The sequence below is a fragment of the Coregonus clupeaformis genome, chromosome 28 (assembly GCF_020615455.1).
Source record: "Coregonus clupeaformis isolate EN_2021a chromosome 28, ASM2061545v1, whole genome shotgun sequence".
NCBI lineage: Eukaryota > Metazoa > Chordata > Actinopteri > Salmoniformes > Salmonidae > Coregonus > Coregonus clupeaformis.
Genome location: NC_059219.1, coordinates 13,192,085 through 13,207,460, shown reverse-complemented (window position 1 = coordinate 13,207,460; position 15,376 = coordinate 13,192,085). Strand labels below are relative to the sequence as shown.

Here is a 15,376-nt window from a genome sequence, read left to right as displayed (position 1 = left end):
CAAACCAAGCTGCTTACCTATTGCATATTCAGTCTTCCCAGCCTGGTGCAGGTCTACAATTTAGTTTCTGGTGTCCTTTGACAGCTCTTTGGTCTTAGCCATAGTGGAGTTTGGAGTGTGACTGTTTGAGGTTGTGGACAGGTGTCTTTTATACTGATAACAAGTTCAAACAGGTGCCATTAATACAGGTAACTAGTGGAGGACAGAGGAGCCTCTTAAAGAAGAAGTTACAGGTCTGTGAGAGCCAGAAATCTTGCTTGTTTGTAGGTGACCAAATACTTATTTTCCACCATAATTTGCAAATAAATTCATTAAAAATCCTACAATGTGATTTTCTGGAGAAAAAAAATCTAATTTTGTCTGTCATAGTTGATGTGTACTTATGATGAAAATTACAGGCCTCTCTCATATTTTTAAGTGGGAGAACTTGCACAATTGGTGGCTGACTAAATACTTTTTTCCCCCACTGTATAAAAGGTCAAGTACAAAATGAAGGAAGTTAATCTGTGGCTTAGATTGAATTCAAAGTTGACAAATGATAAACTAAGCAATACGTCGCAACAAACTACTACACATATGAAAGACTGTACCACACAGGCCAGTCCAATAGCCTACACATGGAGAGGAACCTAATGACACATACAGTACCAACCAATACTACTCACCTGACAGACAGGGCAGGTATGGACCAATGCTGCAGTCTTCTGGTCCACAGCTGCTTCCTTCTTAGCAGCCACCGCCTTGGCATCAGTCAACAAGTTCAACTGGAGAGTGGAGCATGCGTTGTACACTGAGTGTACAAAACATTAGGAACACCTAATATTGAGTTGCTTCCCCTTTTGCCCTCTGAACAGCCTCAATTCGTCAAGGCATGGACTCTACAAGGTGTCGAAAGCGTTCCACAGGGATGCTGGCCCATGTTGACTCCAACGCTTCCCACAGTTGTGTCGAGTTGGCTGGATGTTCTTTGGGTGGTGGACCATTCTTGATACGAACTCAAACCAGTGCGCCTGGAAGCTACTTCCATACCCCATTCAAAGGCACTTAAATATTTTGTCTTGCCATTCACCCTCTGAATGGCACACATACACAATCCATGTCTTCTTCTTTAGGGTTTAACGGCGGTTGGCATCCAATATGTTGCATTACCGCCCCCAACTGGACAATAATATAATCCATTATACTTTGATACAACAACAAAAAAAAAAAATATATATATATATATATATAGATAAAATAATAATTGTAAAAACGATCTGCTCCAGCACCATGCCAATGGCCTGGGAGGACGGGACACCACCACTCAACACACCCTGTAACTATTCTGAAGTCAAATCTCGTATACCCAAATACTTCTCTGCAGCTTCCACCACAACATTTATTTTCTGTGATTTACGTTCCATTTCTGCGGTACAGTTGATAACCATTGCTATAAAACTCTAAGAAGACAACCTTACTGAAGCATATATCACTCATTGGCCTATCCCTCTGTGCTGGTACAAATCTACTACTAAGGAGATGATTGTGGTCTACAGGAAGAAAAAAAAAGAGGACTGAGCACGCCCCCATTCTCATCGACGGGGCTGTAGTGGAACAGGTTGAGAGCTTCAAGTTCCTTGGTGTCCACATCACCAACAAACTATCATGGTCTATTGCCATGATTCGTTATGTTGATTACTTAAGTCAGGTGTTAGAGCTGGGCTGGGACCAAACCCTTCACACACTCCTGCTCTTCAGGGCTTCCTGCAATGACTGAAACAGACCAAAGCAGGAGAATACTGTTCCAGGTAGCTTAGTGGTTAAGAGCGTTGTGCCAGTAACCGAAAGGTCGCTGGTTCTAATCCCCGAGCCGACTAGGTGAAAAATCTGTCGATGTGCCCTTGAGCAAGGCACTTAACCCTAATTGCTCCTGTAAGTCGCTCTGGATAAGAGCGTCTGCTAAATGACTAATTAATTAATTAATTAATGAAACAGCTTACCTAGTTGAGAGGTGATAAGACTAGTAGCTATACTAATGATTGGCTGTCCAGAGCGCAACAGCAAACAGATCAATGTCTTCCCACAGTAAAGTAAGTATAAAGGACGTCATGCTGCTTGCTTAGCGAGTACCACTTCCTCCCGATTCAGCCCATACCTGGCGCAAATTCATAACCTCTGCCTTGCACGTGACCGCCCTCCTGAAGCGTCTTACCAGTCTGCACCACGCGAAAAGCTAGCTATTCTCTGGCGCAAGTGGGGACACTTCAGGCTGAAGAGTAAGTTTCACACATCCCCATGTGCTACACTCACCCCTAAAAACTTACTCAACAGTGACCCCAGCATTGAGTTGAGCGCAACTGTAGATCAGTCACTAGGCACCACTAAAGGACGTCACGCTGCTTGCTTAGAGAGTACCACTTCCTCCCATACCTGGCATGAACTTGAGATCTCTGCCTTGTTAGCACACATGACCACCCTCCTGAAGCATCTTAGCAGTCGGCGCCACACTAAAAGCTAGCTATTCGCTGGCGAAAGTGGGGACACTTCAGGCTGAGGAGTAATTTTCACACATCCCCATGTGCTACATAAGCGCACTGTTGACTCAAGATATACTAATCAGTCAGTCTCTGAAACCTCTCAAAAAGCCAGCCCCAAATAATACAGCTAGCAAGTCAAGAAGTAGGCTACTCACCCACAGACACAAACAAGCATTTTCAAGAACGCCGAGCTTCACCATCTAAGTTAGTTAGCTAGTTAACTAGCAAGCTAGACTGTTGGTTTATAAAAGCCAAAGAAAACTAAATTTGTTTTTATCAATTTATCATGCATTTAAATGGCTAGACAAATAGACGGCTAATGTCGCCATCTAGACAGGCTAATGTTGCTAACTAGCGTGCTAATTGTGAGCTAGCTAATATCCTTTTAGCCAGCTACATTTGTTCGCAGCGCCGCCGTTTTTCAAACAAAGTCAACACAGCAGCCATTGCTAGCTAGCCAACACGACCAGCTAGCTGTACTGTAGCAGCTAAATACAATATATTTGTGCTAGCTAGCCAACGTTTAATTATTGCTGCGTTATGAAAGGAACTAGACACGGACACGAATTATCTGTTTAGTGTGTTAACACACTATTGGTAGTTTGTTGTAACCAAGTATTGGTGCTAAACTGTGTGTTATTGGATGCTAGCATGCTAGTTAGCTATAGCGTCATAGTTAGCTAGCTGAATAAAGTAAGTTGAGTTTATTCCTTGAAACATTGAACCGCTGTAGTTCACAACAATTCTAATTTCTAAAGTGGAAGTTGGGAGAGTTTTATTCGGGTGGTTCAGTGAAACAATTATAGTTTCTGAGGTGAAGTTGGGAGAGTTATATTTGGGAGTTTTGGTTTTTACTCTCTCCTTTCCCAGATGTTTAGTTCATTTCATTCCGATCTCCTCTGCATTCTTGTAGCCATTTGCTACAGCCTGTCAACTATGCCTCTGCCTATCCCTGTTCTCTCCTCTCCGCACAGGCTACACAAACGCCTCACACCGCGTGGCTGCTGCCTCTCTAACCTGGTGGTCCCTGCACGCACCCCACACCTGGAGTTCCAGGTCTCAGGCAGCCTCTGGAACTGCCGTTCTGCTGCCAACAAGGCTGACTTCATCCCAGCCTATGCTACCCTCCAGTCCCTCGACTTCCTGGCGCTGACGGAAACATGGATTACCACTGAAAACACTGCTACTCCTACTGCTCTCTCCTCGTCTGACCATGTGTTCTCGCATACCCGAGAGCATCTGGTCAGAGGGGTGGTGGCACAGGAATCCTCATCTCTCCCAAGTGGACATTCTCAATTTTTCCCCTAACCCATCTGTCTATCTCCTCATTTGAATTCCATGCTGTCACAGTCACTAGCCCATTTAAGCTTAATATCCTTGTCATCTATCGCCCTCCAGGTTCCCTTGGAGAGTTCATCAATGAGCTTGACGCCTTGATAAGTTCCTTTCCTGAGGATGGCTCACCCCTCACAGTTTTGGGGGATTTCAACCTCCCTACGTCTACATTTGACTCATTTCTCTCTGCCTCCTTCTTTCCACTCCTCTCCTCTTTTGACCTCACCCTCTCACCGTCCCCCCTACTCACAAGGCAGGCAATACGCTTGACCTCATCTTTACTAGATGCTGCTCTTCTACTAATCTCACTGCAACTCCCCTCCATGTCTCCGACCACTACTTTGTATCCTTTTCTCTCTCGCTCTCCTCCAACACTACTCACTCTGCCCCTACACAGATGGTAATGCGCCGCCGCAACCTTCGCTCTCTCTCTCCCACTACTCTCTCCTCTTCCATCCTATCATCTCTTCCCTCTGCTCAATCCTTCTCCCTCCAATCTCCTGATTCTGCCTCCTCAACCCTCCTCTCCTCCCTTTCTGCATCCTTTGACTCTCTGTGTCCCCTATCCTCCCGGCCGGTTCGGTCCTCCCCTCCAGCTCCGTGGCTTGATGACTCACTGCGAGCTCACAGAACAGAGCTCCGGGCAGCCGAGCGGAAATGGAAGAAAACTAAACTCCCTGCCGACCTGGCATCTTTTCACTCCCTCCTCTCTACATTTTCTTCATCTGTTTCTGCTGCTAAGGCCACTTTCTACCACTCTAAATTCCAAGCATCTGCCTCTAACCCTAGGAAGCTCTTTGCCACATTCTCCTCCCTGCTGAATCCCCCACTTTGAAAAGAAGGTTGACGACATCCGATCCTCGTTTGTTAAGTCTAATGACACTGCTGGTCCTGCTCACACTGCCCTACCCTATGCTTTGACTTCTTTCTCCCCTCTCTCTCCAGATAAAATCTTGCGACTTGTGACTGCAGGCCGCCCAACAACCTGCCCGCTTGACCCCATCCCCTCCTCTCTTCTCCAGACCATCTCCGGTGACTTTCTCCCCTACCTCACCTCGCTGATCAACTCATCCTTGACCGCTGGCTATGTCCCTTCCGTCTTCAAGAGAGCGAGGTTGCACCCCTTCTCAAAAAACCAACACTCGATCCCACTGATGTCAACAACTACAGACCAGTATCCCTTCTTTCTTTTCTTTCCAAAACTATTGAGCGTGCCGTCTTTAGCCAACTCTCTTGCTATCTCTCTCAGAATGACCTTCTTGATCCAAACCAGTCAGGTTTCAGGACTGGTCATTCAACTGAGACTGCTCTTCTCTGTGTCACGGAGGCTCTCCGCACTGCTAAAGCTAACTCTCTCTCCTCTGCTCTTGTCCTTCTAGACCTGTCTGCTGCCTTTGATACTGTGAACCATCAGATCCTCCTCTCCACCCTCTCCGAGCTGGGCATCTCCGGCGCGGCTCACTCCTGGATCGCGTCCTACCTGACCGGTCGCTCCTACCAAGTGGCGTGGCGAGAAGCTGTCTCCGCACCACGTGCTCTCACCACTGGTGTCCCCCAGGGCTCAGTTCTAGGCCCTCTCCTATTCTCCCTATACACCAAGTCACTTGGCTCTGTCATATCCTCACATGGCCTCTCCTATCATTGCTACGCTTACGATACACAACTAATCTTCTCCTTTCCCCCTTCTGATAACCAGGTGGCGAATCGCATCTCTGCATGTCTGGCAGACATATCAGTATGGATGACGGATCACCACCTCAAGCTGAACCTTGGCAAGACGGAGCTGCTCTTCCTCCCGGGGAAGGACTGCCCGTTCCATGATCTCGCCATCACGGTTGACAACTCCGTTGTGTCCTCCTCCCAGAGTGCGAAGAGCCTTGGCGTGACCCTGGACAACACCCTGTCGTTCTCCGCTAACATCAAGGCGGTGACCCAATCCTGCAGGTTCATGCTCTACAACATTCGGAGAGTACGACCCTGCCTTACACAGGAAGCGGCACAGGTCCTAATCCAGGCACTTGTCATCTCCCCGTCTGGATTACTGCAACTCGCTGTTGGCTGGGCTCCCTGCCTGTGCCATTAAACCCCTACAACTCATCCAGAATGCCGCAGCCCGTCTGGTGTTCAACCTTCCCAAGTTCTCTCACGTCACCCCGCTCCTCCGCACACTCCACTGGCTTCCAGTTGAAGCTCGCATCTGTTACAAGACCATGGTGCTTGCCTATGGAGCTGTGAGGGGATCGGCACCTCTGTACCTTCAGGTTCTGATCAGTCCCTACATCCAAACGAGGGCATTGCGTTCATCCACCTCTGGCCTGCTGGCTCCCCTTCCTCTGCGGAAGCATAGTTCCCGCTCAGCCCAGTCAAAACTGTTCGCTGCTCTGGCACCCCAATGGTGGAACAAGCTCCCTCACGACGCCAGGACAGCGGAGTCACTCACCACCTTCCGGAGACATTTGAAACCCCACCTCTTTAAGGAATACCTGGGATAGGATAAAGTAATCCTTCTACCCCCTAAAAAAAAATAAAAAAAATAAAATGATATTGTAAAGTGGTTATCCCACTGGCTATAGGGTGAATGCACCTATTTGTAAGTCGCTCTGGATAAGAGCGTCTGCTAAATGACGTAAATGTAAATGTAGATAACAGGTATTTTGTCAATTTATAACTTGCCCAAAACAGTTCACAGAATTGTCCATTTAAACTAATGTTACCAATGTATTCATTACCAAATTGAGCTAACATTAGATAGTTAATCCAGAGATTCTTACATTTGCCTCGTTTCAGTAGTCTTGTCCAGATCATCACGGCCCTGGTGAGTGACGTGAAGCTTGAGACAGGCATTTGTAGTTCTGCATGATAGCCACAATAGCAGCTTATTATTTTTTTTTGGGGGGGGGGTAAATACGGTCAAATATATTGATAAAACTCACCTTGTCTGATAGAGATTTACACAGTTATCACAACGTCCCACCAGGGTAAGCCTACACAAAACACAGCCCTTATTTGAAGTGTTTCTAAAATTCCCTATGGTAAAAATGTATGGTGAAAAAACGATTGGAACCAATTCCCTGTTTGACCGCTAGGTTTTATGGGTATTATGACTCATACTATGGTACTCTTTACTGCCGGGTTCACATGCTATTCGGAAGTAGGACATTTGGAAATGTCCAACTTGCTGATTCGTTGAACGAGGCAAGTGTATAACTACAACCAGTTAGCAAGTCGGAAATATCCACGTTTTCTAGTTCCGACAAGCACATGAACGGGGCATATGCAACACACTTTGGAAGGCTGACCATCGCCTTTAGAAAATGGATCCGCTCGAACATGCCCAGTATCTTGATTCTGCGGTTGCGCAGTAGAGACACACTCTAACCAGACGAGGGACAGGGGGGTGTTCCAGGGAGGGCAGTCTCTCGAGTCAAATCGGTTTTCGTTGACTTGGTCGGTCCTCCTCACTCCATTGCATCTAGCAAGCTAGCTAGATAACTAGGAGAGCTTAGTGTGGGAGACTCAAAGTGGATAAGGGGGAAATAGGCTGAGGGAAAATGGCGGACGTCGAGGGAGAGGGAATTCATTCGGCGGCTCCTCCGTTAGTTCAGCCATCCTCACGTAACGGCTCCGGTGTCAGCCCAACGCAGGACACCGGCAGGTGCCAAACGGTGACTACCGTTACTTCAGGCCCGCGACTGGTGCGGATAGTCAAGTCTGACTCGGGATATGGCTTCAATGTCCGGGGACAGGTTAGCGAAGGAGGGCAACTACGGAGCATCAACGGGGAATTGTATGCCCCGCTACAGCACGTCAGTGCAGTTTTACCGGGAGGTGCAGCAGACAGAGCCGGTATCTCGAAAGGGGACCGGATTCTGGAAGTGTAAGTGAGAGTTAGCTTGCTATCTGGTAGCTGCTACATGCGCAAGCTAGCTCAATAGTAGCTATTTGGTCAAGGCAGGGCAAAACAAACAAAAAATCAAAACACACCACAGCAAAGCTAAAAAGGACGGTATTGTAATGTCAGCTCCTGTGCACAGCAGTTCGTTCGCGATACAAACTGTTGACTTTCTTCTGCTGTCCGAAATTTAAACTCGCTAGCTAACGTTAACTCCATAATTCACAAGCTGTTGTCCTCAGCTCAGTGCAACGCCATAAACTATCCTAGCTAGCTAGCTAAGTTAAATAATATTTTTCACTTGACCTGGAGACTCACAAAGCCTTGATAACTCATGCATCAGTCAGTGCTTGTACCAGTGCAGTGTACGGGGCAGAAGAGCCTGTTCATCCCAATGAAAAGACGGTCTGTGTGAGAGCATGTGATATTTACGAATTCCAGTCACACTGACTCTCTGAACTTGGATACAAACTAACTAGCTAACTAAACACCAGCACACACACCTGTTCCTTCCGTCCCTACACATCAGGTTACCAGAAAAACAGCATCTGTCATTCTTATCAAAAACTGACCAGATGATGGAAAAATGACCATTCAATGTGTGCACATTCATGGTCAGCTACTATTTTACCTACTTGCCTTGATAATAATAGATATTTTAAAAGTGTGCCCCAATGCTTTATAGCCAGTCTCAATTAAATTGGGACTCAACATTTCCTAATTGTAATAGATCAGCAATAGCCATAGGATGCGGATGATGCAATGCATAGAGAGTGCAGTGTGTCTGTCTGGTCTTTGCGACAGGTTTAGTATGCACAGGGGTAGCTAGCTTGGTGATGTTAGGTTCTGTTGCCATGGCAAGGAGCAGGCAGCATACAGCTCAGCATCAGTACCAGTGTGTGTGTGTGTGTGTGTGTGTGAGGGGGAGAAAAAGTGAGTGAGGGGGGTTGCTGTATATGGAATACATAGGGCTCATCTGATTGGATGTGCTCTCCGTACTTCTGTGTTTTGATTCGTTGGCTCACCGTTTGCTGCTTTATGATTGGGTGCCGTGCAGTAGCCTGGCAGTTTGTTGACTCCGATATTGGTGTGTGTGCGTGCACGGGTGGTTGCACGCCCATTGTGTGTGTGTGTGCCTTGAGCACCGCCAGTATCTATGCCAGGGAGAGACACCTGCCCATGTGCTCCATATGCTCACGCTCACACACACAGCAGTCCCTCAGTGTTAGCTGCAGTGCTTGTGGAGCATCCCCACTGCTCTCTCCAAAATCAACACTCCTCAGCCACAAAGTCCCAGAGAACACACACACAGTCGCAGAGAACTTCTGCCTCTCAGTCCCCTACCCATGCTTTTATGAAAACCACCAGTCCAGTCCAAACACTCATGGCTATATGGCCCACAGTTGTTCCTGAATCCTGACCAGACTAGACTGGAGAAAGACTTGAAGTGTTTTTGTCTGTCTGTCTTTCCGTGTGTGTATGTGTCTGTCTGTCTTTCCGTGTGTGTGTCTGTCTGTGTCTTTTATGTATGACTACCTCAGCAGCTTTCAGTTAAACATTAGCCAGCCGGGAGAGTAGTGATTTAAGGAAATTACGCAGTTTTTTTTTTGACACCTCAGCTTTTTCTGTAAGGTATACATGCAGTGACTCACATGTTTGGACACATAACACACACAGGCCTACAGTACACAGATTACAGAATGGATCTACTGTGTTCTCTACCCACACACACTGATTAGGAGTTGCTCCGGCTGTGCACACACAGTGTCATTGATGAAAGATTGGAGTGTGTGTATATCTCTGTCATTGTCTGTTATCAGTCTGAGTTGTTTTACGTCAGTGGTGTCTCAGGTGGTCTGTCTGGCAGTGTTGTGTGTTGATCCTGTAACCTTTGGCCTGCTTTCTGTTCCTCTCAGTCACTGATGTAACAACATGATAGATAGCCTGGGTTTACTAGGCAAAGGGCTACTTTATCATATATTTTCCTGTGAACTTATACAGAAATATCACATTGACATCATGTGTGTATCCTCAAGGTAGGATTGGGTTCTTCTGTACTAATAGTTTCTACCATGTGAACTGTGAGGCTAACTACAGTTTGTAACAGTAAGATTTACTATAGGCTGCTGCAGTGCAGACATCAGCACTTCTGCTGCTTACACACACACGCAGTCTCATGCCCTGACACGCTGCCGTCTCTCTCTCACACACAGACACACACACACAGAGTCCCTGCAGTGCAGAGGTCACAAGTCCAGCTTACTAGCTCATGCTCTGACGCACAGTCGTCTGAGTGACGCGACCCCACCGTGACCCCATTGCCATGGGAGACGTCAGTTCCGCTGAGGTGAACATTAGACTTGCTGACAGCCTTATCAAGATGTCCACTGACTGACCCTTAATATATGATGATCACTGTTATACAAGAGGGTTCGTCCACTCACACCAAGACAGACACTGACTGGGCAGCAAGAAACGTCAACAACACAATTCATTTTATACAGAAAGAAACAATGCTATTTTCTATGTATGTATGAGTGCTGCTGCTCATTTTCAATGATGACTCAGTATATCCTAGCCCAATAATGAATGAATATTCAATCTCTACCTCCCTCTCTCTTCTATCTGCCTCTCTCCCTCTCGCTATCTCTCTCTCTCTCCTCTACCTCCCTCTCTCTCTTTCTCCTCTATCTCTCTCTCTCCATCCCTCCTCTCAGTAATAGTGTGAACGTGGAGGGGGCGACCCATAAGCAGGTGGTGGATCTGATCCGTGCGGGGGAGAGGGAGCTGATGCTGGCCGTGCTGTCTGTACCTCCCCAGGAGGCTGACTGTATGGACCCCGGAGACGACGGCTCAGCCCAGTCCTGCTACGACTACAGCGACAAACAGGCCGTCCCCATCTCCGTCCCCACATACAAACACACTGAACTCAACCAGGAGAGGTTTGTGGTGAGTAGATGGAGGGAAGGAGAGAGAAAGACAAGGAAGGAGAAGGGGAGGGGGGATGGAGAGAGGGAAGGAGTGGTGCTAACAACCAATCATCTGTCCCAACATGCAAATACACTGAACATAACGAGGGGAGAGAGGGAGGGAGAGACATAAAATGACTGAGGAAAGATGTACATAACATGTAGGTATGCCTACAGTATGTTTACACTGTGTGTCTCTGTCTGCAGGTGTATAATGTGTACATGGCAGGCAGACAGCTGTGCTCTAAAAGGTACAGAGAGTTTGCTATCCTCAACCAGAACCTGAAGAGAGAGTTTGCCAACTACACCTTCCCCAAAATACCTGGCAAATGGCCCTTCTCCCTGTCTGAACAACAACTAGACGCTCGACGCAGGGGACTGGAGGAATACATGGAGAAAGGTGTGTGAGAGAGAGAGAGAGAGAGAGAGGCAGAAAGAAAGATCAGGAGAAATATGGAGCAAAAACCATTTGGAAAGGTGATAGAAAGGGGTGAAATGAGAGATGGAGGAGGGATAACTGGAAAAGATGGAAGTTGATGGGATTAATGAATGGAGGATGAAGAAGAAATGTGAAAAGGAAAGGATAGGAGAGGAGGTAGAGATGGTCAGGATAACATGGTACTCATAGAGGCTCATGGGAGTGTCTACAATGGATCTGCCTTTCTCAGTGTTTCTACTTTCTCTCTCGCTCTCCTTTTCCCCATCCTCCTGCCCCTTCTCCACCCCTTCTCCTCTCTTCACAGTGTGTTCAGTGAGGGTGATTGGGGAGAGTGACGTGATGCAGGAGTTTCTGTCTGAGTCTGATGAGGTAAGCATGTCATTCTGACTGTGTTTGCTGCTTATTCCTCTCTAAGATGTGTTATTTTTTTAGACTTCTCGTTCCCTCTCTAACTCTCATCCTATCCTCTGGGATGTGTGGTGTGTGAGATGGGGCTGGCATCTCTGTCCTTTTTTTCTTTTTGATTTCCTCTCTTCTGCTCTTCCGTCTCTGTCTACGCTGTGTGTGTGTGTCTGGCCTATGAGTGGTCCTGTGACTGCCTTCTCACCCGCCTGGCTGTAAGTAATCTCTGTCTCCCCCCCTCTCCGTAGAACTATAACGGAGTATCAGATGTGGAGTTGAGGATAGCCTTGCCTGATAAAACCACCGTCACAGTCCGAGTCCGTAAGAACTGTACTACTGACCAGGTCTACCAGGTAACACACACCTAACCCCTAGTTACACGTACAGCCCTCTCATATACACCCTCACACCTAGTCCCCAGGAACATCAGGCCATACCTAGTCCCCTGGAACATCAGGCCACACCCTCACACCTAGTCCCCAGGAACATCAGGCCACACCCTCACACCTAGTCCCCAGGAACATCAGGCCACACCGTCACACCTAATCCCCAGGAACATCAGGCCAGCTTGGTTACCACTTAGACCCACATTAAACAATTCTAGGCTGGACAGTAAATGTACACAGCACTCCTTGTTAATACACAGCACTCCTTGTTAATACACAGCACTCCTTGTTAATACACAGTACTTCTTGTTAATACACAGGACTTCTTGTTAATACACAGGGCTCCTTGTTTATACACAGATCTCCTTGTTTATACACAGATCTCCTTGTTAATACACAGGTCTCCTTGTTAATACACAGGACTCCTTATTTATACACAGGACTCCTTGTTAATACACAGGTCTCCTTGTTAATACACAGATCTCCTTGTTAATACACAGATCTCCTTGTTAATACACAGGACTCCTTGTTAATACACAGGACTCCTTGTTAATACACAGGTCTCCTTGTTAATACATAGGACTCCTTGTTAATACATAGGACTCCTTGTTAATACGCAGGACTCCTTGTTAAAACGCAGGTCTCCTTGTTAATACACAGGACTCCTTGTTAATACACAGGACTCCTTGTTAATACACAGGACTCCTTGTTAATACACAGGTCTCCTTGTTAATACACAGGACTCCTTGTTAATACACAGGTCTCCTTGTTAATACACAGGTCTCCTTGTTAATACACAGGACTCCTTGTTAATACACAGGACTCCTTGTTAATACACATGACTCCTTGTTAATACACATGTCTCCTTGTTAATACGCAGGACTCCTTGTTAATACACAGGACTCCTTGTTAATATACAGGTCTCCTTGTTAATACACAGGACTCCTTGTTAATACACATGTCTCCTTGTTAATACACATGTCTCCTTGTTAATACGCAGGTCTCCTTGTTAATACACAGGACTCCTTGTTAAGACGCAGGACTCCTTGTTAATACGCAGGTCTCCTTGTTAATACACAGGACTCCTTGTTAATACGCAGGTCTCCTTGTTAAAACGCATGCCTCCTTGTTAATACGCAGGTCTCCGTTAATACGCAGGTCTCCTTGTTAATACACATAATTCCTTGTTAATACACAGGACTCCTTGTTAATACACAGGACTCCTTGTTAATACACAGGTCTCCTTGTTAATACACAGGTCTCCTTGTTAATACGCAGGTCTCCTTGTTAATACGCAGGTCTCCTTGTTAATACGCAGGTCTCCTTGTTAATACACAGAATTCCTTGTTAATACACAGGACTCCTTGTTAATACACAGGACTCCTGGTTAATACACAGGACTCCTTGTTAATACACAGAATTCCTTGTTAATACACAGAATTCCTTGTTAATACACAGGACTCCTTGTTAATACACATGTCTCCTTGTTATTACGCAGGTCTCCTTGTTAATACACAGGACTCTTTGTTAATACACAGGACTCCTTGTTAATACACAGGTATCCTTGTTAATACACAGGTCTCCTTGTTAATACACAGGACTCCTTGTTAATATGCAGGACTCCTTGTTAATACGCAGGTCTCCTTGTTAATACACAGGACCTCTTGTTAATACGCAGGACTCCTTGTTAATACACAGGTCTCCTTGTTAATACACAGGACCTCTTGTTAATACGCAGGTCTCCTTGTTAATACACAGGACTCCTTGTTAATACACAGGACTCCTTGTTAATACACAGGACTCCTTGTTAATACACAGGTCTCCTTGTTAATACGCAGGACTCCTTGTTAATACACAGGACTCCTTGTTAATACACATGACTCCTTGTTAATACACAGGACTCCTTTGCTTTCTCACTCTCTTGATCTCTCTCCCACAGGCTGTGGTCATGAAAGTAGGAATGGACAGCATAACGGCCAGCTACTTTGCTCTGTTTGAGGTCATCAACCACTCCTTTGGTAAGTGTGTGAGGGTGAGATCTTTTTTTTTATAGGACTAGTCTTTTTCCATGTGCTAACTCCAGCGTTGACCTTAATTGCCTGAGACTTTGGCCTCTGCCCAGAGTGTGTGGGTGTGTGCGCGGTCCTATTACAGGAGGAGCTCTTATTACAAAGAGTGGATCTGAGAGCTCAGTAAAAAGCTCTATTGCGCTTCAGTGGCCTTAATGAATGATTAATAGCCGATGTTGAGTTATTATAACTTTGATATGGTCAGAATCTTCCCCCCTAAAGCACATTTCACTCACATACAGAGTCGTTAAAGGGACAGTTCACTCACAATAGTTTTACCTCAATAGTCAAGCTAAAGTGTGTATGTTGTCTGTAGATCATGCTACAGTGGCTAGCATTGCTTATCTTTCCCATTCATTTGGGATAGAGGCCTGCACGTTTCTCCCATGAATGTAGCTAGCAGCATGTATACACCAGGATCTCTGGTGCCAGTCTCTCATTCATTTAATGAAGTCTCAGGCTCCGCTCAGTAGGATCTGTTTAGTCAGCCCTGTCCCTCTTCCATCAAAGACAGGCTAACACCTAGTCCTGTGTGTCTGTCTGTCTCTCTCTGTGTATGTGTGTGTCTTTAATCAGAGAGGCTAACATTTAGTTCTACCCAGGAGCTTTGTTTATTGAATCACTACTTCATTATGTTGCTGTTGTGATGTTTGGTTGGTTGGGGATATGAGCAAAGCATTTCTATTCGTAGTGAAACACAGTTTTGACTAGATGGTATACAGCTATGGACAAAATTGACTTTCCGTAGCGGGTTAGGAGAATTTACACAGCAGATTAGGATAATTAATGTAGCAGGTAAGGAGAGTTAGATTAAGGTTAGGAAAAGGGTAAGGGTTAGGTCAAATGCTACATTTCTCCTTGACGCAACTCAAACATGGAACTTTCTTACCGTAGCTGTATACCATCTAGCTACAACCGCAAAACACCCACCGACCTAACCCTGTCTCTGTCTCTCTCTGTCTCTCTCTCTCTCTGTCAGTGCGTAAGCTGGCTCCTAATGAGTTCCCCCACAAGCTGTATGTTCAGAACTATACGTCTGCTGTCCCTGGGACCTGCCTCACCCTCCGCAAATGGCTCTTCACCACCGAGGAGGAGATCCTGCTCAATGACAACCACCTGGCCGTCAGCTACTGCTTCCACCAGGTGTGTGTGCATTTTGTGTGTGTGTCAGGGGAGTGTGCATTTTGTGTGTGTGTAAAGGAAAGTTCAGTTGGTTTGTCCATTATATCTCTCTCTCTCTCTCTCTCTCTCTCTCTCTCCCCCGCCCTCCCTCCCTTAGGCGGTGGATGATGTGAAGAAGGGATTTATCAAGGCGGAGGAGAAGTCCTACCAGCTCCAGAAACTAGCAGAACAGAAGAAGATGGCCAT

General features: G+C 46.3%; 1 protein-coding gene across 1 annotated transcript in view; it reads left to right on the top strand.

Annotated features, from left to right (window-relative positions):
* Window positions 1-7,229: 7,229 nt before the first annotated feature.
* LOC121542728 (sorting nexin-27-like) overlaps window positions 7,230-15,376 on the top strand; it is a 56,429-nt gene continuing 48,282 nt past the window's right edge. The window contains exons 1-8 of the mRNA XM_045208323.1: window positions 7,230-7,728; window positions 10,461-10,692; window positions 10,920-11,112; window positions 11,456-11,520; window positions 11,802-11,906; window positions 13,879-13,957; window positions 14,988-15,151; window positions 15,288-15,371. Of these exons, the coding sequence (XP_045064258.1) occupies window positions 7,403-7,728; window positions 10,461-10,692; window positions 10,920-11,112; window positions 11,456-11,520; window positions 11,802-11,906; window positions 13,879-13,957; window positions 14,988-15,151; window positions 15,288-15,371 (1,248 nt within the window). The 5' untranslated portion in view covers window positions 7,230-7,402. The remainder of the gene's footprint in view (window positions 7,729-10,460; window positions 10,693-10,919; window positions 11,113-11,455; window positions 11,521-11,801; window positions 11,907-13,878; window positions 13,958-14,987; window positions 15,152-15,287; window positions 15,372-15,376) is intronic.